At 36.9% G+C, this 25,743-nt stretch overlaps 1 protein-coding gene across 3 annotated transcripts in view; it reads left to right on the top strand.

The window, feature by feature from the left end:
• LOC105483284 (ATP binding cassette subfamily B member 11) overlaps positions 1-25,743 on the top strand; it is a 120,949-nt gene that overhangs the window by 56,831 nt on the left and 38,375 nt on the right. For all 3 annotated transcript variants that reach the window (XM_071072902.1, XM_071072901.1, XM_071072903.1), the window contains 8 exons: positions 140-250; positions 2,389-2,514; positions 4,176-4,379; positions 6,003-6,173; positions 6,667-6,868; positions 7,725-7,794; positions 11,930-12,032; positions 18,412-18,576. In XM_071072902.1, coding sequence (XP_070929003.1) covers positions 140-250; positions 2,389-2,514; positions 4,176-4,379; positions 6,003-6,173; positions 6,667-6,868; positions 7,725-7,794; positions 11,930-12,032; positions 18,412-18,576 — 1,152 coding nt within the window. The remainder of the gene's footprint in view (positions 1-139; positions 251-2,388; positions 2,515-4,175; positions 4,380-6,002; positions 6,174-6,666; positions 6,869-7,724; positions 7,795-11,929; positions 12,033-18,411; positions 18,577-25,743) is intronic.

Here is a 25,743-nt window from a genome sequence, read left to right as displayed (position 1 = left end):
ACTCATAAAGCAGAGCAACAACCAGATAAAACATTGCAGAGATATGCCAAAGATGTTTCTTAGTTTGAATTTACAATTTGAATTGAGTTGTGCATCTTAGTTTGAATTTACACTGTGTCCTTTTTGTATTTCACTCCAGAAACCCATCATTGACTGCATGTCAGAAGATGGTTACAAGTTGGATCGAATCAAGGGTGAAATTGAATTCCATAATGTGACCTTCCACTATCCTTCCAGACCAGAGGTCAAGGTGAGTGCTGGTCTTTTCCCCAGAACAATAGATGTTTTCTTCTTTGATGATTTATTTGCATAACCACAAATTGCTCATTTTCTGAAGCCTGACTCAGTTCCTAGGAATAGGGAATAGAGGTGTATTTCTCTGGAAGTATCCTCCAGTGTTGGCTCATCTCAGGCAACACACCACATTCCTTTGTGATAACCATAATGTGCAAATCCCCTGGTTGGGACACAGTCTGGCAGCACATTCAGGCTAAAAGAACCATAGGACACTCTGTTGAAATGAGTGGCAGGTCCTGTCTTTCTATGCATGTGCTAGATAAATGACAAGGCAGTTAGAACAATCAAGAAGCACAGGTTCCTCCCAACCTTCGTAGAGACTGCAGAAAGTGGAGGACACTGAGTATACGGTGTGAAGAGGGAAAGGAAAGCTGCCATTATGTACGTTTTTACTTCCCATCTGTAAATTCACTAGGGCCACTGCATCAGCCTTTATGGGAAGGTATCCTTGTGATATTATGCTCTCGTGTCTTGTTCAGGGCACATGGTGAAAAAAAATTAATTTCCTACCTTTAAATTATCTTCAAAGGCAATTTACTCTACAGGAAAATTAGGATCTACTACCCCTGAATAAATTGGCTTTGAAATTAGACTTATTCCTCATTTTCAACAGAGTATCTCTAGCTACTCTCTCTTAATAATATTTCTGTTATCTGCACAGAACTAAATCCCATTTTGTTAGCATAACTTCACTCTGACACTACATACCTATCATATATATATATATATAATTCTCTCTTTTAATATATGAATATATACAGAAAGAAGGTAAACATATACATAAAATGCAGGTCAATATTTATATAATATTTATAGTATATAATACATAAATATATGATATGTAAATATATATTTACCTATGTTTTATATTTATATATACATACCTACATTATCGGTATGTAGGTAAATATAAATATATCTATAAATATATATGACAAATGTACAAATATAGGTGTATATCTCTATTTACCTACATTATATACGTAAATATATAAAACATAAGTAAATATATATTCTGATTCCATACTTAAAGTATATTTTTATTATCTATTACATATCTACCTAAACATCAAATGTTATAATGTGTGTAAAGGTGCTTTGTAAGCTATAAATTACAAAGTAGTACACACTCAGTAAATATTTTTGAATGGATAGCTAAAACTTATATTAAGTTGGTGGAAAGTAATTATGGTTTTTGCCATTACTTTTAATAGCAAAATAAAATCTCCTTACTTAAACCTATATGTATTTATTCATAGTACAAGTATGTTTTTAACCCTCTGTGTGCCAGATTGTACTGGCCTGTAATAATAAACAACCACATTTGATGCCTGCTTGCCCTGGGAGCTTACAGTCCAATACAGACTAATAAGTGAAAATGTATTTGCAAGTTTGACTCCTAGTGTGAAATGAAAGGTGTGAGATTTTGTGACACAGAGGACCCCAAGCCACACTTTCCATAATCAGTACAAAAATCACCTCTTAATTGGTGAAAATATTTGACGGATAGTTATGAATTAGCTTCTCATTCTTTCCTCGCAAGACCTACTAGCCAGCATTCAGTCTCTACCTAGCAAACACACTATGACTATTTATTAAGTAAGTTTTTCAAATGGTATGTTCATACACCATACACAGGAAGGGTAGCTTAAAATCTGCAAATTATCTTACTGTTAATCCATGATCAGTAAATTAGTACTATATTTCTAACTTAATGGTTTTTTTTCTTTAACTAATTGGCATAGTCTCCTTATCCTAGTATGTCAGGAATATTTTAAATTAGATTTTGGAACATAATTTTGAAAGTTAACATGTCTTATTTACTTCACCTGTGTTAATGTACATCATTTCTTTTCTTGGTCATGGCTCTCAGTGAAATAATTAAGTAATGTGCTAAATGCCAAAACCTCACCCTTGCCAATGTTTTCTTTTGCTGGTTATTGATGGATATCAGTGGACATTGCTTTGGGGGCATACGTAAACACACACACAGACACCGAGTATCCACAAAAAGCATCTGCACTTGTAGCCCAAATGTTTGATTTGGTAAACAGTGACAATCTGAACTTTGCTCTTTTCTTTCTTCTCCAGATTCTAAATAACCTCAACATGGTCATTAAACCAGGGGAAATGACAGCTCTGGTAGGACCCAGTGGAGCTGGAAAAAGTACAGCACTGCAGCTCATTCAGCGACTCTATGATCCCTGTGAAGGAATGGTGAGTGTCTTCCAGAAACTCCTCAATACATGGGACAGTAAAGGGCAAATGGCAGCATATTGATCAAACAGAAGGGCGTGGCATACATTGAGACTGTGCTGGCATGCATAGTTAATGATTTGTTACTGAATTGATGGGACACGCTCCCTACATGGTACCAGTGTTCAATGAATAACCAGTCAATTCCATTCACTGTGTAATGTAACTGGATGTGCAGATACAGTCAGGTGTGGCATAACAACATTTCAATCAGTGATGGATTGCATATATGATGGTGGTTCCATAAGATTATGATGGACCATATATGGAAATCTGACATATGTCACTTCATGGCATTGCAGATCAAGTTAAGAGAAATGATTGATTTTAGTAATGGTGCTAGGACATTTGGAAATATATATATATACACCATCTAAATTTGTGTAACTACACTGTGATGTTCGCCAATGATGAAACCGCCTGAGGACTCATTTCTCAGAATGTATCCCCATCGCTTGACTATAAATAACTGTACATTTAAAATGCTATTGATGCCTCTTCAGTGAACTATCTATTCCACTTTTTTCTTTGTATTATAACAAAAATGTTATTGTGTCCTTAAGTTCTCCAAACACTAAATATAGGAACAATAACAGGACTTGAAATTAAGAGATAGCCGTCCTAAGAAACTAAGAAAAATGAGTATTAGTAATTGCCATTTATTTATCACATATTATGTGTCAGATACTTTATTAAAATAATTACTTATTGTCACAATGACCCCCAAAGGTACATAGGCCCATTTGACAAACAAGGAAGCAGAGAGTCAGAGAGATGGAGACTTGTCTAGGGTCATTCAGCATGTAAATGACCAAGTCAGGATTGAATCCAGGTGTGTTTGGTTCCAAAGCCCATGCTCTTTTCACTCTGTCTCAAAATCATTCTTGTCAGCATCTCCTTGATGCCTTGAGACGGAATCGTTTAACTGTGTATTTAATGGCTTCAACAAAATGAGTTCTCTATCATGCATATAATATTACACAGGCATGGCAAATATAACAGAGTTTTCGTTTTTCACAGACATTTCATCTCTGATTGAGTAGTCTTCACTACATACTACCATAACTGCACTCTGAATATATAGAAATCATAGTTTCTTGATGTAAGATTTTTACATTTTTACTAATAGTGATTTTTATTTGCTCCCACTGATAGTTTCACTTGCTTTTTAACAGCAAACTGTTATTTGATGAATCTGGCCAGAAATAAGACTTACTATAATCCATATATACAAGATAGGGATCATTGTTTATTTTTACTGTATCTTTTGAGTCCATTTTCATCAAAACTCAAAAGATATAAAAATATTTAAAATATAGTGAATAACTGACTCTACCCTTTACTGGAATTAAAAATTTGTCCATTCCTGGGCCAGTCGTGTTAAATTAACTGACCTTTATTTACATCATTTATGTTTCTACAATGAATTGTTCTGCAGCTATACTTGATTTCAATTATATATTATCATCCTTACATAAAGAACCACATTTCAAGAGGAATTGTTTCCATTAGAATCTTATTGGCCTCTATTTTTTCTGCCCATTGGTCAAGTATGACATAATATTATGATTCAGAACCCTGAAAGGTTCCAAAAGTTGTGATGTTGTGCCCATGCTCTCTAGGTGACCGTGGATGGCCATGACATTCGCTCTCTTAACATTCAGTGGCTTAGAGATCAGATTGGGATCGTGGAGCAAGAGCCAGTTCTGTTTTCTACCACCATTGCAGAAAATATTCGCTACGGCAGAGAAGATGCAACAATGGAAGACATAGTCCAAGCTGCCAAGGAGGCCAATGCCTACAACTTCATTATGGACCTGCCACAGGTACCCTAGCCGTACATTCCTGGGAGAAACCAAGATGTCATAGAAGGAAAAAAAGTAGCACAATTATACACATTTCTTTTCATATGATTCCCAAGTAATTAAATTCTTAAGCCATGTTTTAGCTTCATGTCTGAAAAAGTACCATGAGTTTTTCCTTTCATCTGAAAATACACTGTTTATATGTTCGAATCTATCAAAAAAGGAAGTTTTCTTTTGAAAAGCTCCCTTTGTTGGTAATATATTAAACATCTACCAAAATGGGGAACTATCTTTTTTAAAACTCTTTTGACATAGATACAGTGTCCTTATTCCTTTTATTAAGCATTTGTCTAAGCAGATGCTAAACGTCATGTGGCAATAACTTGCACAATAATCTTATGATGTCTACTCTTATAATTTTCTTGTGCTTAGGCAGCTAATATTGTGTCAAAAATTATTCTTTGTCTATCTCCATTCTAAGCAACAACAACTGCAAAAGCCAACTCTTCAGCATTATACTTAAATGGATTTCGCCACCGATGGTCTGCTAAGTCAAAGAAGAGTTAACATGTGTACGGTTCTTACTACACACCAGGCACTGTTCTAAGCACTTCACATCTATTAACTCATTAAATCCTCACAACAGCCCTGTTAAGCAGCTAATATTATTATCTCCATCTACAGATGGAAAACTGAGGTTCTAAGAGGTCAAAGAGCTTGCTCAAGATTACACAGCATGTAAGTGGAAAGACAAGGTTCATACTGAGGTGGTCTGCCTTCAGAGTCAGTGATCTTGAACACTTCCCTTTCAGCCTTCTAAATTCTCTTTATGAATAGGATTGCAGCTGTGGCTATGATACAGCCTAGTAGTTGAAGAGTATAAAGCTTTAGAATCAGACTGCCTTGATACAAATCCCAGCTTCTCTATTTATAGACTTCATGAACTTTCTCAAGTTACTTTAATTCTTTGGGCCCAGTGTTTCCTTATTCATCAGTTGCAAATAGCAGCACCTGCCTCATAAGGTATCTATGAGAACTAAAAGAGATGTTATGTGTAAAAAGCTCAGCACCATGCTTTATTCACGGTAGGAGCTCAATTCGTGTTGGTTAGTAATAAGCAAGATAAGTGTCTGTCCGTTAATACCTAATTATTAGATTCCAATGTTGTGCTAGACCTGTGAGATAATCAGTAACCATCTTCTGTCAATGATAATCCTTATAAAGCTAGTTTGACCTTTTATTCATAATACAAAAACAGCCTTTGCATTATGTTTTGCTGTGTCGTCTAACAAGAGAAAAGAGACAAGGATTTGCTCTGTGCTTTAATCCTCTAAGATAGATATTTAGGACCGTGACCAATTTTTATTTTGGTTGAAAAATCTTATTTGAAGTTGAACTAAAGAGGAACATTTACATAGCCCAGTAAACCCTGGAATAAAAGCATAAATCAATTTTTTTATTTCACACATAAATATTGATTAGACAATAACCTGTCTGGGAAAGGGAAATTTCTTTCAGTGGAAGTCGCAGCAGTGAAAATTCGTGCTTGAGAAGAAAGCTATAATAGAAAGGACATTGTAGTGGATCACTGTCAGAAGCCATCAAATTCTTTTCCCTTCATGACTGGTGTCACCTTCCACCTAGCAATTTGACACCCTTGTTGGAGAAGGAGGAGGCCAGATGAGTGGCGGCCAGAAACAAAGGGTAGCCATCGCCAGAGCCCTCATCCGAAATCCCAAGATTCTGCTATTGGACATGGCCACCTCAGCTCTGGACAATGAGAGTGAAGCCTTGGTGCAAGAAGCACTGAGTAAGGTTTGTGGAAGTCTCAGTCCATTTGACAGGCCCATGTGGAAATGCTTGTGCTGCTGCAGGAAAGGCAGCTCCTTGTGGGGTGGGAGGGATGGGAGTAGTTGATACTACATGGGTTCATGCATCTAGTCTGATTGTTTAGAAAATATTAGCTGACTACAATCTTCCTCACAGTTGAACAGAAGAAAGTCATAATTTGTTTCCAAAAGCTACACATGTAAAAGTTTAAATCTTGTGAAGATTAGCTTATGATATTTTTTAAATTACCTAAAAAAAAATTTTTAGCTGTTGATTAATGGCAGCAACAGGGCCAGTGTGTGTTGGGGTTTATGGCTGCAAGAAAATGTGCTGGCCTTTTCTAATGTCTGCACAGCCTGTTTAAGAATATTCCCAGGAACCAAGGATGTACCTTTCCTATGGATTCTGAAATGATCCGAAGGTCAGTGTCAGCTCTGTCTTACAGTTTTGTTTAATGGTGCACTGCACATTCTTACAGATTCAGCATGGGCACACAATTATTTCAGTGGCTCATCGCTTGTCTACGGTCAAAGCTGCAGATACTATCATTGGTTTTGAACATGGCGCTGCAGTGGAAAGAGGCACCCATGAAGAATTATTGGAAAGGAAAGGTGTTTACTTCACTCTAGTGACTTTGCAAAGTCAGGGAAATCAAGCCCTTAATGAAGAGGACATAAAGGGCAAGTGCTTTTTCCCTATACTTGTACGTTATATTAAATAGTTAATGTCTATAGTGCTTTATGGTTTTCTATGTATTTCAATGCACACTGTTCTCCCAACAACCCTGGCAGGCATTATATAGATGGTAAAGGAAACAACTGAAGCTCAGGAAGCTAAGCTATCTAATCAAGTTATAGCACTAAAACCAAGGTCTTCTAACTTTCAATTTTATCCCCTCTTTTTTTGTTGTTTAGCCTGTGCAAATGGAAGAGGCTTCCTAGAGTGTGTTCCGCACGCGGTAGAAGCTTCATGCTTATTGGCTGAGTGAATTAATCAATGACAAGAAAGTGTAATACTTATTTTCAAATGTAGATAGATACTTCAGGTTCTAGTGCATGTTCTTTTTTATCAGTCTGAATTTTCAGACTTGGTGGTTACCGCAGTCTAAATTAACCAACCACTCTAAACTTTCTCTACCATTTCACTCCATTAGGTGTAACTACTATATACATTTAACATATGAGGATTATTCTGAACAGACTTTTGAAAAGTTCAGTGTTTCTATCATTTTTTTTTTTTGCTACTTCTGATGAACTTCTCTTAAACTTTTTATGATTTATGCTAAAAAATACCTATTTCTGTAGAGGTAACAAGCTATTGTATGGTTTAAATGACTCAGTCTTGCTGAGTATTTTGAAATTTTATGTTAGAATCTGCAGGACAAGTCCCGAGTTTTATTTATTGCCAAAAAGTTAACAGAATGTTTTGGCATTAGACATAGTAATTATATTCTAAGCAAACATAGTAAAGAATTCTACTTAGGTATGGTTCTGTTCATTATATGTACTAAAGAATTGCTCATGCTGTGTTGAGTAGGAAAAGATGCAACTGAAGATGACATGCTTGCGGGGACCTTTAGCAGAGGGAGCTACCAGGATAGTTTAAGGTAAGTTCAAGTCACAGGGCAGATTTCAAGGTTTCCAAATATTCTTAGGAGTCCTCTGTAGTCATAATCCTCAGAGAATATCTCAGGTACAACAAGGAAACTCTGAGTAGACTGCCAGGTCTTGTCAAATATAAACATGCAAATGATCCTTGGTTGCTCTGTTGACATTTCTGTCACCAATTCATGGTTTTTTCTGTTTAACTTCTCATCTTATTGGGGATAAGGGTTACAATGGAGATGCTTTATGGTTAAAATGTTGTGTATTGAGCTTAGAAAGGGGACTTCTTTTTTTAAAAAAAAAATCGGTGTTTAGTGTTTCTCAGCTCCAAGCTAACTGTGGTATGAAACACTGTCTTATATGAAGGTCAAATTCATACCTTTAGCTCCATTCTTTAATCTACTGAGGGACAATTGAATTACAAACACTTCTGCTCCCAGAGTAACCCATCTGAAGTCAAATCATTCCTTAACAAGATGAAATAAGAAATGTAATTTTTTAGCATTTAAAAAGAATTTTCCTAAATAAGAGCTATTTATTTTTCTCTGGATCAATATAAAGCTGTTTACTTTCAAAATATATTTTTGGAGTATGCTATTAGTGAGGCTATACACCTTAGCCTTTCATCCTGGTTTAAGAGTTTCAATAAAACTGTTCCTCTAATGTTAAAAGTCTGTATTAAGAAGAATTCTGCCCAGGAGTGTTTGTCTATATTTATAACCGTTACTCAAGGTTTTTTTTTGTTTGTTTGTTTGTTTTCTTAAGTCAGAAGATTTTTAATAGGCAATGAGATGGCAGCAATCTCTCTACAATTGCCCTTTCCATTTCTAGGACATTTAATGCAAGGCTGTGCAAAGTCTCAGAGATAGGACTTGCACATTCAAGATGGATAATTATTTATTGAAAAAGTCATTAAAAAGCCTTAAAATAAAACATTCAGCTAACAATTCCAAGTAGTTCAAACACAGATTTATTCATTTAAATATTCAAAGAATAGCTCACAAAAAGTAGTGTATTTATTTTCAGATGTAGATAAATACTTCAGGCCCTAGTATATCTTTTCCTTATCAATTTGAATTTTCAGACTTGGGTTTTCCTTTCTTGTTGAGAACAAGTTTATTCAAACAAATTTTAAGAAATGTTAGTTTGATTGAATTTATTGAATTTGGCAAACAACAAAGCAATAGCTTCACATTACTCTGTCATGTAAAAGGTATAAAACAATGTTATAGGCACCTGATAGTAAGTTTAGTCACGCTTTTCTGATTGGAATACTAAATTTAAATCATTGAAGTCATTATAATCACAATCCGAAAATATCAACTAACTTCTTAAACACAGAGAATGACAAGGCATCTCTTTCGGTCGGTAGGTTAAAGGTTGCAAAGTGGAGATGTTTCTTATGATCAGGCCAACAAGAAAATAAATATTTTCTTAACTCTTCAGATGAACAAAATTCTACCCATGCTAAGTAGTTTATTTGCAGTTTATTATTAGGACTAGATAACCATTTAAATATGAACATTAATTTGACTATAATTTCTCACAAATGCTACATTTTGGTGATTAGGATGAGAAATCCAGAAATACAATGTACACACAGAAAGTAGCTATTAACCTTCTGCAGAGAAAGATTTGTATATTTGAGTATGAAAGTCTGTTAAAATATCTCCTTGTATATGCTGACAGATTTCTTTTGTCGTCGTTAAAAGATGACTAAATGAAGTGCTAATATGTATCTTGTTTCTTTGGTTCCAGTTTTATCTGATGGCTAAGTTCCTTTTCAGCTATATATTTTAGATTCAAGAACAATTTAATAGAAAACAGCCACAAATTTCCTAAATAATAATGTTGAGAAAGAGTATTCCCCCAAGTTAGTTGTTTTTATTTGCAGTGAGAAGTGGTACACAGCTTCAGAGAAGGGGAGGGACAGATGTTGTCAGTTTCTCAAAAGGGATGGTATTACTGGTAGATGAGAGAGGTAAACCTGCCTAGCACATGCACTGCCCATGGCCTCATGACAGCCTAGGCTAGACAGCACGAATGATCTGGAGAATGGTGAAAGAGAGAGACTTAAGAAATATAAAGTAGATATCCAAGGGGTAAAGGATATAGGTCTTCCCATACTCAGAACTGGAAGGTAGTCAGTCATATGTTGATGGCCTCTCCTCCTCCACAAACTCCTACCTTGGAGTCCATTGCTGTGCGTTTGCTTTTTAGGACCTTGACCTTAAGTCTCCTCCTATCATGCACCTTGTTCTCACCTGCTGACGTAAGCCTATGCTGCATACCTTCTGAGGAAGACATCCTGACCTCTGCTACCTAACTGGGACAAATAACTTCATTGCTGTGGAGTTTCAGGCTAGGTGGGAGGGAGTCTCTGGAGGTGTCCCAGAAGCCAGTTTGGTGGCAGGAAGTAGCGTTGAGGAGTGTTTAATGCCTGGTCATAATGAGACTTGGCAAGAGTCTGAATGTGCAAGAGCAAGGAAGAGGGAGGGCTTGAGGTAATTGCATGGTGTTGAACCTGGGTGACTAAGAGGATGGCAGTGCTGTTAACATAAAATGGGTACAAATTGGAGTAACTCAGTTGATGTATTACTGCCTTCTCTAGAAGGCTGGGTGAGCATATAGTAGGCAGGCACCACCTTGGTATTTGTTTTGGTCTAATATCACTTGGATACAAAATGCTAGAGGAAGATATGTGAATGGATTCATCTACATGGCACTAAAACAGTTGATGCAGGTCTCCTTATCACTCACATCTCTCTCTTTACACCATTTACTTCAGGTGATTCTTTCTAAAACACAGTCTTCAGCATTGCCTCTTAGCCATTAAGACTGTTTACAAATGACTGAAAACCTAACCCAACCTGGCTTTACCTTTAGAGAGAAAGAATCAGCTCACATAACTAAATATTCCAAAGATGCTTTGGCTTCAGGCAAGGCTAGAGCTTCAGTGATATGTCCAAGATAGATAGCAGTTTCTCTCTCTTTCTTTCTCAGCTCTACTATTTCACCACTGGCTTCATTTTTCAGGAAACTTCTTTTTTTGAAGGTCTCAACATAATTGTCAACAACTCCCAGCATTGAATACTTTAAGGTTAACCTAGAGGAGAAGGGGGGCCTCCTTCCCAGGAGTCTGGGGGAGGGAAGAGAAGGGTGGAGCCTGAACCAATCACTTCCCATGCTTATCATGTACTCAGTATATTCAGCAAGCAAGCCTGTCCTCCCCTGTCTCCATGATTCTGTTTGTACTGTTCTCTCAATCAGAAATGCTCTTTTCTATAGTCTACAAATCACCAAATCCTACCTGAGCCATCTCATCCATGAATCTTGCCTTGGTAACACCTGCCATACATTTCTTTTTCATTTGACTTTCCATACTCTTTATTCAAACCTGCCTAATAGCACTTACTACATTCTTCTTTACATCAGGGTGTGGTACAGCCCTCTTCTATAAGATTTAAACTTTTTGAAGGAGAAATCTGTCATTGGCTAGTCTTTGTGTCTCCAACATCACCTGGCCTTGGTTTGTGTGTTGTAGATGCCCAATAAGCTTCTGTTGAATTAATGAATATATGAATGAACACATTGAGCTAAATTATATTTCAACAAGATACTCATTCATGCATCTCTAGGGGTAGTATATAGCCTGGAGAAAATCTCTTCAGAGGCCCTATTTCCTCATATCATTTGTAACCATGCTAAAGTGAACACATCAGGTATGAGAGAGAGAGATCAAGACCACAATCTAAGCCAGAAGGAAGGTAAAGGAAATGGACTGTTGCAAAGGCAGCAATTAGCAGAACCAGGGTTTAGAAAGTATTTGAGCCTTAGGTGGTTTTTTGATGAACTGGTAAGACAACTTTGCTCCGTTTCTCTTTCTCCCTCCCTGCCTGCACTCTGAATCTGGGTCCAATGCTTGCAAGATATTAGGGCCCAGAGCAATCAACCTGATTAGCTCTACCATAAGAACAGCTCTGTCAAACCTAACCTGCAGGCTCCCTTTCCTGGTTACCATGTGACCTACCAAACATTTCTATTTATTTGACATATGAGATGTAAACTTGGACACCAGTTGATCCTGCTCCAATCTGGCCACAGTCTACACTGTTTCATCTTTCTGTTTGTTTACAGAGCTTCCATCCGGCAACGCTCCAAGTCTCAGCTTTCTTACCTGGTGCACGAACCTCCATTAGCTGTTGTAGATCATAAGTCTACTTATGAAGAAGACAGAAAGGTCAGGCACCAACTGCTCATGGGGGGAAATGGAAAAAGTCTCTCCTGGGGACTGTTGGATGCCCTTTAAGCCTGAGAATATGAATTTTCTAGGTATATACCTAGCAGTGTTTCAAGTCAGACTAAAAGACGGAACATTAAGACCTAATGAAAACTCTAAATTTTAGACAATATTTTTAGTGGAGATTAGTTAATTGATTACTTTTAAGAATACAAGGTAATGAAAACGGACTTCTAAGGGTTAATTAAGAGTCTTAGACAAACTATTCTAACAAATACAGAATGTGTGAATTATAGGTACTTAGCAAATTATTTGCTCATATGTAGAAATTCTTTTATAAAAGTTAAGAATACCTGAAAACTTTTTTTTCTCAAATTTTAAAATTTCTTTCTTAAATTACAATAATTTTGGCAAAACTATCTTGATCAACAAAGGTATTTGAATAGGCTAGCCCTTATTACAAGTTATCAAAATATTTGAATTAATGGAGGCCAATTAGGTTTCACAGACATTTGTTGATTTCATACAATTTTATAATGGTTTTAAGATACATTTAAATTAATGCTATCAATTTTAACATAATTCAAAGTACCATAAAATTAAAGATCTAGGAGGGGAAACAACATGTATAGCAATATACAATTTCTTCCTAAGGATACAAGTGTTCTGCTCTTGTAGACATTGTCTAATTTTCACATAAAGAGCCCACCTATTCTCCTCCAAGCCTTTCTTCATTACTGCACATTATGTTTCAGCCCTGATACTCTCACATTCATTCCCCTACCACCCTTCATTAGAAAATTTTCATGGCAATTTTCTTATTGAGCCTTAATCAAAGTCATGTTGACTTATCCCCTTTCTAAATTATAAGCCTCTTAAAGTTAGTGATACATCTTATTTGTGTCTGAATCAACTTGGTCACCTAACCCAGTGCCTTGCACTTAGTAAGACATCAGGAGATTTTAAAAACTAGAATGAAAAATTGTCCACAGTAAAATAAAACCCCAACTGCAAGACTTATCAAAGCAAATAAGTCAGAGAATTTTTAAATTACAAGCACATCCATTATGCATGATGTAATTTCAAATTGTCTTAAATAAAATTCCAACACATGAATCCGCTAGGCAGTAATTACAAACATTGGTTCACAATGGACAAATTTGGAATAAAGTAGCATACTCTTTATGACCTTATGAAAATGACAAGGGAGTGATGAGGTTCTCTTTTGTTTTCAATGTATTAATATTGAATGAACAGGGGTCTCAATTTCTAACAGACGCTTTAAATAAATTCCATAGAACACGTTTTTTCAGGAGCAGCAGGATGAATCACAGTGAGAGAACACACATTTAGCAAGCATAGTTTCTTACTGCATCCTGCCACTAAAGACTCAACTGCTCTTCTAGTTCTAGAAATAGCTACTTCATTGAGTCCATGGTGCTGCCCCAAATAACTATAAGATGTATTATATAAGAACAGGAGTTTAATAGAGCTTCAGGGGAGAAAGAACCAAACACTACGTTGACATTTCTATTGAACCACAGCAATACCAATCATATTTAATTTTTGCCTTTTAATTTTTTCTAGTTTCTGGGTAAATACTTGACAATAAAAGTAAAAGTAAAAGGATGGAAAGAAGGGAGGGAGGGAAGGAAAATCTGACTTTTTCATTGTTGTTTTTCAAGCTGGTAGAGGACCTAGCATAGGTGTAGGGGATCATCAGATTCCCTGGACATCTGGAGATCAGATTCCCATAGAGTTCACTTGATGCAGGAACAATTCAGGAGGGAATTATTTAACTAAAAGGAAATCTAAATCAAATATATGGGCTAGTTTTACAGTGATTAAAATGTTTCATATTATGTTCTACTAGTCAGCATTATATATTTAGAATAGAGCAATTAAACTCAATTATATGTAGACCAGCATACGTTTTAAAAGATGTGACTTTATTTTCTCTCTAGTTAAGGGAGATAGAAAGGAAGAAGAGAGAGAAAAATGATAGGGGAGCCAGTGTGATTATACTAAAGCTCCAATGGGAAAAGGTCTCATATTAATACCACTGGTTTGTACAATAATTTTATTAGTACCTCAGGTTTAAAAAATTAATGATTTTTGAAAAGAATATAATGGAAAAGGGTTAATAAAATGTGACATGAAATTTCTAATCTCAAGTAACATTATAGGGTAAAATGTTGCTCTGTTTTGGTATTTTAAAGTATTTTAATACTTAACTAAATTCCACAAGCCCAAGCATTGGTGAAATCCTTTCTGTTTCTCATGTTGATGGAAAAGACCTAACCTTACCTTCTATAGATTGGAAAATACTCTCTTATGGTGTTAAAGGTCAATTTACACAAAGGAGTTATCTCCACCTTGTGGTCTTGTGGAGTATTGACTCTAAAACTTAGAATCGTTTCCTGAGAAGTCTGTGCTTTCACCCAAGGTCTCATGGTTAGTTGGTGACAGAGATGAGACTATACCCATTTATCCTTGCTCTCCAAGCAGTACTCTTAGCTGTAAATGAGGTCAGATGTTAGTTACGATGTTGACAACATTAAGTTTAGGATTAGGGAAAGCCACAGGCTAAAGGTTTTAGTCTCTAATATTTAGGCATCTCTTTCAGTGAAACTAAAACACAAGGCAGAATATGTATGAGATCAAGTCAGGATCAAATATTAGACACCCATAACTGCATCACAGATAACTTATAAGATAGGATTTGGGCATTGGTTAAGATAAGACAGAGATGGGACCCATAAAAATGGCTATCAGTATTAGTTCATTTGAAAAATCTCTGCTCCTTTGTCATAGTTACCACTTTTTATCATCAAATCTTAAAGTTATTATTAGGGCAGGAGACCTCTATTGAATGGATTGCAGAAATTAGTGTAACAAAGTATAGAAAGCAGGACCTAAGATTTAAGTCAGAGGTTATTTTTTCCTCTGACCTACACAGAAGATGTAAGAAAGGAAACTGAGAAAAGCCCAGTGTCTAGCATTGAACTATGAATCCATCATAGTAGATGAGCAATTTAAAATAAATCTCTTGTTGCATGTATGCAGCATGGACATAAAAATTTCATTCATTCTTTTATCCCATAAACATTGATTGTACACTATGCAGTGCCAGGTATCCCACTGGGGATGCAAAGATGAATAAGAGCTTTGTTTCTCTCCCTGCTATGCAGCTGCTGACAGGCACTTCTTTATATATAATTTTTTTTTTTTTTTTTTTGAGACGGAGTCTCGCTCTGTCCCCCAGGCTGGAGTGCAGTGGCGCGATCTCCACTCACTGCAAGCTCCGCCTACCGGGTTCACGCCACTCTCCTGCCTCAGCCTCCCGACTAGATGGGACTACAGGCGCCCGCCACCGCGCCCGGCTAATTTTTTGTATTTTTAGTAGAGACGGGGTTTCACGGTGGTCTCGATCTCCTGACCTTGTGATCCGCCCACCTCGGCCTCCCAAAGTGCTGGGATTACAGGCGTGAGCCACTGCACCCGGCTGTATGTAATTTTTAAAAAGTGCTATGCAACCTGCCACTGCTACAATTGAGGTACAAGGAAACACATATAAATTTTATAATTTTGCCTGTGAGTTACAATTTGTTGTTAATGTATTAATCTCCTCTGTATGTTTAATTTTGCAAAATCAGAGAGAAAAATATTTCTTTACAGAACGACTTTAATTATATTTTGTATTGTTTTCTTTTGTTCCTCTCCTGTTCTTTTAGTAGAGATAGCAAATAAAATGCAATCAAAAATCCAATATTTAGGGACAGATTTTCTAGTTTTTGCAGCATTCAATCTGGACAGCTGCATTTTTTCAGCGGGGTGGGGGGTCAAACTTTAAAGTCAAACTTTTAGTATCGAGGAACCAAAGAAAAGTATTCAAATTAATTAATTTGTGTTTCTTGTTAGTGTCTCTTGGAATGAAAACCACTAGACAGGAATTACTTTATATTGTTTTGACATGTCCTGAGTGTTGTTGTTTAGGGATAAGGATACCTTCAGGTATCAGAAAGTTGGGAAAATTTCTATCATGTCCAACTGTGGGTGGACCATCCTGTGAGGCAGTGGTTCCAGGAAATGCTGGTATTTAATGTCACAAGGAAGCTGGCAGAATTTAGTGAGTGCTAGCAGTCTTCACCAGTTCCAAAGCGTACCCTTTGATGGTACATACAGCACAGCTGACACATCTCAAACATACATTATTGAATCCTTGCCATTTAGTGGTAAGAGGAGGCTTGGAGTTCTCACAAACTGAACTTTGGTTACCAGAATTACCCGATGAGTATTTTTTAAGACAGAGATTCACAGTTAGGCCTACTAAATTGGAATTCTGGTGACAGGATACAGGAATCTGGTTTTTTAATCACCAAACCACATGAATCTGAGAGCATCCAGATCTGGATACCAACCACTGTCTAAAACAGTGAAGGGTTGAAATATTTTGCTCAATTGCAAGCTATTCAGTTAGTCTCACAGTTTCATGATGCTGGCAGTATACACGAGCATCCTGAATCACAGTGTTCATATTCTTTTTTTTGGAGATGCAGTCTTGCTCTGTCACACAAGCAGCCTGAACCAGAGACAAAGGACTTTATTACTCATAGCAATAGCAGTAGCCAGTGTTCAGCATTTGCACTGGCTCCCCAACCCAACCCCTAGTTCCCACAAGGCAATGCAAAGAGGGCCAGATGATACCAACAAATGAAGTGAGTGTTTTAAACGAGAGGAATCCCGGGCTTGAGGAGCTTGAATCTTTCATAATGGGCAGATGGGGACAGTAAGGTTTGCACTGCACTTAGGATGAAGACACCTTCTTTGTCCTCCAAAACTGTTTGCTATACAAATACCCTTGAAAAAATAATGTGAATGAAGGCAATCAATGCCTCTGTTCACAAGATGTGCAAAAACATGGGAGACTCAGAGAGATTGTTTCCCCAGAATAACTTAGTCCAGGTCTCTCGTTTTAAGGATGAAATAACTGAGGTCCAGAGAGCTAGAGCACTTGGTGATATACTTTACTGGTGGCCACATGGGGCTTGTCCAAGAGCTCCGTTTTTTCTATGCCTATTACATTCACACTTTCCCAGGTACCCTTCTTCCTTTCTGGCATAGGTTGCCTAGAGCTAGTAAGCTGTCACAGGTGAAATAATTGAACAGAAGGACCTGTTGCATGAGTGAGCAGTAATGACAAAGTACAAATGGTGAGAGCAGGCCAAGAGAGAACTTGAAGTGGAGGCAGTACCAAATTCATCAACAGCCCAAGTTGCCTCCCCTCATTTTATTTGACTTGCAACTGTAATGAAATGGACATGACACCAGACTTTCATTTAAATTGAATGTGGTCTTTGACTTTGTAAGCAAAGGGAAAATTTTTGAGGATCCTTGCTGTTGTCTATCCCTGCCATTCAGCTCCCTAAAAGATAAATTACTGTGTTAATGAAAGAGAGCACTAATTAAGCTTTATAGTCAATTTGCTATAGATATTTTTAGTAAATGTTAATAGAAAAACCTTTAAAAATCAATGCAAATCTATATAAGCTACCTAAAATCCTTTTTCAAAGTGGGTAATAAATTTATCAAATTAATGAATTAATTACCCTTAAGACAAAACATGAGTAGTATCCATAGTAAGGAAAAATTATGGCCAAAAAAGACAACGGAGGTCCATGTATAATATTTGCCTTCGAGAAGATAAAAATTTGCTAGCTCTGACTTCAATGGTAACTAAAGAGAAATGCTGATTAATGTTCACTCTGTGTGAAGAAATGTGCAATTTAGAAATCCAAATGGAGTACTACTTACCTCTGGGTACTAATTAAGGAAAACCTTACTGAAAACATCTCAATGATAACTGTTGACACCACTTAATATATTTTTAAAATTATTTTGTCTTTCTTACTTCAGATATACTGACCTGCCTTAGAGCTTTAACCAGTTACTACATTATAGAACCTTGACATTTATTTTAAAAAATTGAAAATTTCACAAGTCCTCACAGGTATAAATATAACTATAGCAAAGGTTTTCTTTTTTTAATGGGAGTTATTTTTCTCCAAGATCCAACATATTTATTACTCTCTGAGAGTTAATACACATGTAATAATGAAATGAGAACTATAAACTCACCTTCAAATGAGTATTCGCTCAATTCAGTTTTTATTCAGCCACAGCAATAGTTTTGTTCAAAACTATTCCTCAAAAAATAACAAACCGCCACATCTCATAGACATTTGAGGTCACTCATAACTAATCGAACTATGACCCTTAAATCTGTGAATGCCAAAGGATCTGCTGCAAAATGTCTTGAGCACATGCAAAATGTCGTGAGTACATTTAGATGATTAATATAACCCTCTCTCTGCTCAAGGACAAGGACATTCCTGTGCGGGAAGAAGTTGAACCTGCCCCAGTTAGGAGGATTCTGAAATTCAATGCTCCAGAATGGCCCTACATGCTGGCAGGGTCTGTGGGTGCAGCTGTGAATGGGACAGTCACACCCTTGTATGCCTTTTTATTCAGCCAGATTCTTGGGGTAAGTATACAGCTGGACTAGCTTTCTTCTCATACCTTTTATTTTATTATTTTGATAAGTCCGCTCTTTGTTTTCATGTATTTAGCTCTTTTCTGTTAGTTCATTTTTCTCATGTCTAAAGAATGAAAAATTTCCTGAGCCTCCATCACACAGAAGCTAAGAAGGCAAAGCTGAGAACTCTCATTTGGGCTGGCAGGACACTCACAGAGTCATTGTGCCTATATATATATATATATATATATATATATATATATATATATATGGTACTGCCACTGAAAATTTTGTGTTAGAAGAGGGCAATTTTTCTAGTAATATGTATCAAGCCTAATCAAAATGCAAAGTGGATTCACTGAATAATACAAAAGGATTTTAGGGAAATTTTGATCTTGCTGAACAGAAGAGGTACAAAGTTTGACTTATATAGCAGGTGTTAGTGTTTGATGTATAATTTTCCATTGATTGCACTATTGAAATAGGAATGTGGATAGGAAGCAGAAAAAGAAAGAAGTAAAATAAGGCATGGTTGAAAACTAAGTTTATTCCAATTTTTTACTTCCTAGAATTTCTTTTATTCTCTATCTGACTTTATTGCTGTAATCATTATAATAATAACTATGAACATGTATTAGGCAATATATAAGCACTTTATGTACAATAATTCATTTAAGTTTACTAACAACCATCTGGCTGGGCGCGGTGGCTCAAGCCTGTAATCCCAGCACTTTGGGAGGCCGAGACGGGTGGATCACGAGGTCAGGAGATCGAGACCATCCTGGCTAACACGGTGAAACCCTGTCTCTACTAAAAAATACAAAAAAAAAAAAAAAAACCAGCCAGGCGAGGTGGCGGGCGCCTGTAGTCCCAGCTACTCGGGCGGCTGAGGCAGGAGAATGGCGTAAACCCGGGAGGTGGAGCTTGCAGTGAACTGAGATTGGGCCACTGCACTCCAGCCTGGGCGACAGAGCAAGACTCCGTCTCCAAAAAATAAATAAATAAATAGATAGATAACAACCATCTAAGGTAGGTATTCTTATTATTTCTGTTTTACAAAGGAGCAAACCAAGGCACAGAGAGCTTAGGCTAGCAAGTGGTGGAGTAGGCATTCAAATCCAGCCAGTGTAACTGTAGAGCCAGGTTCTAGTAAAATCTTGTCATTGCAAGATTAGTTATCAAAATTTGATCATGGAAACAGTACTGAAAGATGGCTGACTAGATGCAGGTAGTATGTGCCTTCACCATGAAGAGGAATCAGAATAATAAGTAGATACTTACATTTAGAACAGATTACCTGGGCTAGAACATTAGGATTCACCAAACAAGGGATGGGGAAGCACCAGGAATAAGAAAGGAGAGGATCTGAGGCAGCTTACCCGGTTAGGGACTGCCTGAGAGCCACAAGAGGCTTTTGGATATGGGCAAACAGTAAGAGACAAACCCCCCTGGGTTCCAAAATGGGCTTTTACAATCTTGGCTATGGGATAAATTCTTGACTCACTAGGGCCTTTTCCCTGACATGAAGAACTGCCTAAAGATTCCACAGAGATGTTGCTCCAAAAGGGAAACCCACACAGAATCACACAGGCATCCAATCCTGGAGCAGCCTCAGTCAGGCATCATTCTGAGGGCCTAGATACCAGGAATATACAAACACGCACTGCCTCTGCACTGCTCCAAGGAGAGAGAGAGGAGACTAGATACTCCCATCACCTCTGGGAGGATCCCTGCCAGCCTGCTGTGGTCTACTGTTGAGACTGAGTCATAAACAGACTCAGAGTAGTATCATACAAAGATCACACTATGGCATTAACCCAAAATCAAAGCCAAAGTATTTTTTAAAAATCTCCCCTACAAAAGCAAATTCAAAAATTGGAACAAGCAACTGATACATCAGATACACAGATATCAATGGAAGGACATAGGAAACATGAAAAAGCCTGGAAATATGACACCACCAAAGGACCACAAGTGTCCAGCAACCGATAATGGTTTGGCTTTATGTCCCCACCCAAATCTCATGCCAAATTGTAATCCCCACATGTTGAAGGAGGAACCTGGTGGGAGGTAATTGGATCATGGGTGGGTGGATTTCCCCCTTGCTGTTCTCGTGATAGTGAGTGAGTTCTCATGAGATCTGGTGTTTAAAACTTTGTAGTCTTCCCCGTTCGCTCTCTCTTCCTCCTGATTTGGCCATATGAAAACATGCCTTGCTTCCCCTTCACCTTCTGCCCTGATTGTAAGTTTCCTGAGACCTCCTCAGCCATGTGGAACTGTGAACCCATTAAACCTCTTTTCTTCATAAATTACTCGCTCTCAGCATCAGCGTGGCCTGGATGTGAGATATGGAGTCAAAAAATATTATTTTGGAGCTTTAAGATTTGATGACTGCCATGCTGGGTTTTGGACCTGGTGAGGCCTGGAATACCTTTGTTTTGGCCAATTTCTCCCTTTTGGAACAGAAACATTTACCCAATGCTTGTACTCCCATAGTATCTTGGAAGTAACAAACTTATTTTTGATTTTACAGGCTCATAGGTGTAAGGGACTTGCCTTGTCTCATATGAGACTTTGACTTAGACTTTTGAGTTAATGCTTAAATGAGTTAAAACTTGGGGGACTATTGCGAAGGCATGATTGTGTTTTGAAATGTAAGAAGGACATGAGCTATTGGAGAGGTAGGGGCAGAATGATATAGTTTGGCTCTGTGTCCCCACCCAAATCTCATGTCAAATTGTAATCCCCACATGTTGAAGAAGGGAACTGGTGGAAGGTGACTAGATCATGGAGGAGACTTCCCCCTTGCTGTTCTCATCATAGTGAGTAAGTTCTCACAAATTTTGATAAAAGTGTGTAGCACTTACCCTTCACGCTTTCTTCCTCCTGCTTTGGCCATATGAGGATGTGCTTGCTTCCTCTTTTCTTTCCACCATGATTGTAAGTTTTTCAGGATCTCCCCAGGCATGTGGAACTGTGAGTCAATTAAACCTCTTTTCTTCATAAATTACCCAGTCTCAGGAATAACAGTGTGAGAACAGTTTAATATAGAACCAATCAAAAAAATTTCTTGAAATGCCTGGTAAATAATTTAAAATCTTGATTTTTAAAGATAATAAAATGCAAGAAAATCTGAAAACCAATACAAAGAAATCAGAAAATCAATTCAGGATATGAATGAAAAATTTACCAGGGAGATAAATATCATTTTTAAAAAATAAGCAGAAATTCTGGAACTAAAAATTTCATTGAAGGAAATACAAAATACACTTTAAAGCTTAAATCATATACTAGACCAAGCAGAGATAAGAATTTCAGAACTTGAACACATGTCTTTTGAAATAATCCAGTCAGACAAAAATAAGGAAAAAAGAATAAAAAGATCGAACAAAGCCTTTGAGATGTCTTGGACTAAGTAAAGTGACTGAACTTGGACTAAATAAAGCAACTGAACTTATGAATTATCAGTATTTCTGAAAGAGAAGAGAGATCAAAAAGTTTAGAAAACGTATTTAAAGAAATTATCAGTAACAACCTCCCACGTCTGTCAAGACTGTTAGACACCCAGTTCAGGAAGTCCATTGATTCCCCAGGCAAACACATTATAAAAAGGAATTCACCATTATATATTATGTTCAGAATGTCTAAAGTCAAAGTAAAAGAAAGAATTTTTAAATTAGCAAGAGTAAAGCATCTACTCATGTATAAAGGAAACCCCATCAGACTAATAGCAGACTTTTTGGCAGAAACCTTAAAAGCCAGAAGAGAATGAGATGGCATTTTCAAAGTGCTGAAAAGAAAAGAAAAAAAACAAAAAACTGTCAGCCAAGAATTTTGTATCCTGCCGGAATAGGCTTCATAAGTGAAAGAGAGATAAAGCTCTTTCCAGATAAGCAAACACTTAGAAAAATTATCACCACTAGAGTGGACCTACTGGAAATGCTCAAAGGGGTCTTAAACATGGAAACAAAAGGTCATTATTCACCATCACAACAACACATTGAAATATAAAACTCACAGTTCATATAAAATAATCACACAAGGAAAAAGAGAAAAAAATAAAATGGCATAACAGAATTTCATCAAACCACAAAGACAAAAAAAAAAGCAGAAAAAGAGGGAAACAAATAATTTATAAAACAACTTGAAAACAATCAGCAATATGACAGGAACAAAGCCTCACATATCAATATTAACCTTGAATGTGTGACTCCCAAAAATCTGAGACAGGTCCCAGTTAATTTAGAAAGTTTATTTTGCCAAGGTTGAAGATGTGCACCCATGACACAGTCTCTGAAGGTCCCGACGACATGTGCCCAAGGCAGTCAGAGCACAATTTGGTTGTATATATTTTAGGGAGACATGAGACATCAATCAACATATGTAAGGTGAACATTGGTTTGTTCTGGAAAGGCAGGACAAGCCAAAGCAGGGAGGGGTCTTCCAGGTCATAGGTAGATAAGAGGCAAATGGTTGCATTCTTTTGAGCTTCTGATTAGCCTCTCCAAAGGAAGCAATCAGGTATCCATTTATCTCAGTGAGCAGAGGGGTGACTTTGAATAGAATGGGGAGGCAGGTTTGCCCTAAGCAGTTCCCGGCTTGACTTTTCTCTTTAGCTTAGTGATTTTGGGGGCCCATATTTGCCTTCTACAAATGTAAGTGGATTAAATGTCCACTTTTAAATACATGTTGGAAGAATGGATAAAAAAATATAACCCAACTAAATGCTGACTATAAGAAACTCACCTTACCCACAAAGACACATATAGACTGAGAATAATGGAACATAAAAAGACACATGCAAATGGAAACCAAAGTTGAGCAAAAGTAACCATACTTATCTCAGATAAAACAGACTTTAAATCAAAAATAGCAAAAAAAAAAAAAAAAAAAAAAAGACAAGGTAATTATATAATGAAAATTCAACAAAACATTGTAACAATTTTGAATATATATGAACCCAACATCAGAGCACCCAAATTCACAAAACAAATATAAGCAAAACTAAAGAAAGATAGGGCAATACAATAATACTGGGGGAACTGAACACCCCACTCACACACTAGACAGATCATCATGTTAGAAAATACACACTAGACAGATCATCATGTCAGAAAATTAGCAAACAAACATTGAACATAAACTGGACCTTATACCAAACTTAACAGACATTTACAGAACATTCTACCCAACAACTACAGAATGTACATTCTTTTCATCAGCATATGGAACATTTTGCAAGATAGATCAGATATTAGGCCACAAAACAAGTCTTAATGAATTTTTTAAAAACTGAAGCCATATCAAGTATCTTCTCAGGCCACAGTGAAATAAAACTAGAAATCAATACCAAGAAGAACTTTGGAAACTATGCAAATACATGTAAACTAAACAGCACGCTCTTGAACAATCACTGGGTCAATGAAGAAATTAAGATGGAAATTAGAAAATTGTTTTGAAATGAATGAAAATGAAAACAAAACATACCAAAACCTGTGGGATACAGCAAAAACAGTCCTAAGAGGGAACTTGATAGCATTAAATGCCTACATAAAAAAGTAGAAAGGTCACAAATTAACAATCTAGCACTGCACTTCAAGACACTAGAAAAAGAACAAATCAAACCCAAAGTTAATAAAAGAAAAGAAATAACAAAGACCAAAGCAGAACTAATCAAAATAGAAACAAAAAAATACAAAGGACCAATGAAACAAAAAATTGTTTCTTTGAAAAGATAAAACTGGCCGGGCGCGGTGGCTCAAGCCTGTAATCCCAGCACTTTGGGAGGCCGAGGCGGGTGGATCACGAGGTCAGGAGATCGAGACTATCCTGGCTAACATGGTGAAACCCCGTCTCTACTAAAAATACAAAAAACTAGCCGGGCGTGGTGGCGGGCGCCTGTAGTCTCAGCTACTTGGGAGGCTGAGGCGGGAGAATGGCGTGAACCCGGGAGGCGGAGCTTGCAGTGAGCCGAGATCACGCCACTGCACTCCAGCCTGGGAGACACAGCGAGACTCCGTCTCAAAAAAAAAAAAAAAAAAGATAAAACTGATAAACTGCTAGCTAGACTAATCAAGAATAGAGAAAATCCAAATAAACACAATCAAAAATGAAAAAGAAGACGTTATAACAGATACCACAGAAATACAACAGATTATCACAGACTATTATGAACACTACACTGGTAAACTTAGAGGAAATAGATAAATTCCTGGAAACATGCAACCTACCAAGATTAAATCAGGAAGAAATAGAAAACCTGAACAGATTAATAACGAATAGCAAGACTGAGTCAGTAATAAAAAATTTCCTAACAAAAAATAAAAGCTCAGGACCAGAAGGATTCACAGCTGAATTCTACCAAACATGCAGAGAGCTAATACCAATCCTCCTGAAACTATTTTAGAAATCAAAAAGGAGGGAATTCTCCCTAACTCATTCTGCAAGGCCAGTATCACCTGATACCAAAACCAGACTAGGACATCACAAAAACAGAAAACTACAGACCAATATCTCTGATGAACATAGATGTAAAAATCCTTAACAAAATAACTGAATCCAAGAGCACATCGAAAAGATAACACACCATGGTCAGGTGGGATTTATACCATGCCTGCAAGGATGGTTCAACATATGCAAAGCAATAAACATGATATATCACATAAACAATATTAAGGGGAAAAAACGATCATTTTGATAGATGTAGAAAAAACGTTCAACAAAATTCATCATCCCATCTTAATAAATATTCTCAATAAACTAGGCATAGAAGGAACTTACTTTGACATAATAAAAGTCATAAAAACCAACAGCAAGCATCATACATAATGGGGAAAAGTTGAAAGAATTCCAAGAACTGGGACAAGACAAGGATGCCAATTTTCACCTCTGTTATTTAACATAGTACTGGAAGTCCTTGACAGAGCAATCAGGCAAGATAAAAAAAAAAAAAAAAGGCATGCAAATTAGAAAAGAGGAAGCCAAATTATCCCTGTTTACCGATGATATATTATTTCTAGAATACCCTAAAGACTTCACCAAAAACTCTTAAATTTAGTAGGTGAATTCAGTAAACTTTCAGGATACAAAATTAATTTACAGAAATCAGTAGTGTTTCTATACACCAATATTGATGTAGTTGAGGACCAAATCATGAAGGTAATCCCATTTACAATA

This window comes from Macaca nemestrina, chromosome 11 (genome assembly GCF_043159975.1).
Source record: "Macaca nemestrina isolate mMacNem1 chromosome 11, mMacNem.hap1, whole genome shotgun sequence".
Classification (NCBI taxonomy): domain Eukaryota; kingdom Metazoa; phylum Chordata; class Mammalia; order Primates; family Cercopithecidae; genus Macaca; species Macaca nemestrina.
The sequence above is the reverse complement of the archived record's forward strand: the minus strand, read 5'-3'. Positions and strand labels throughout refer to the sequence as shown.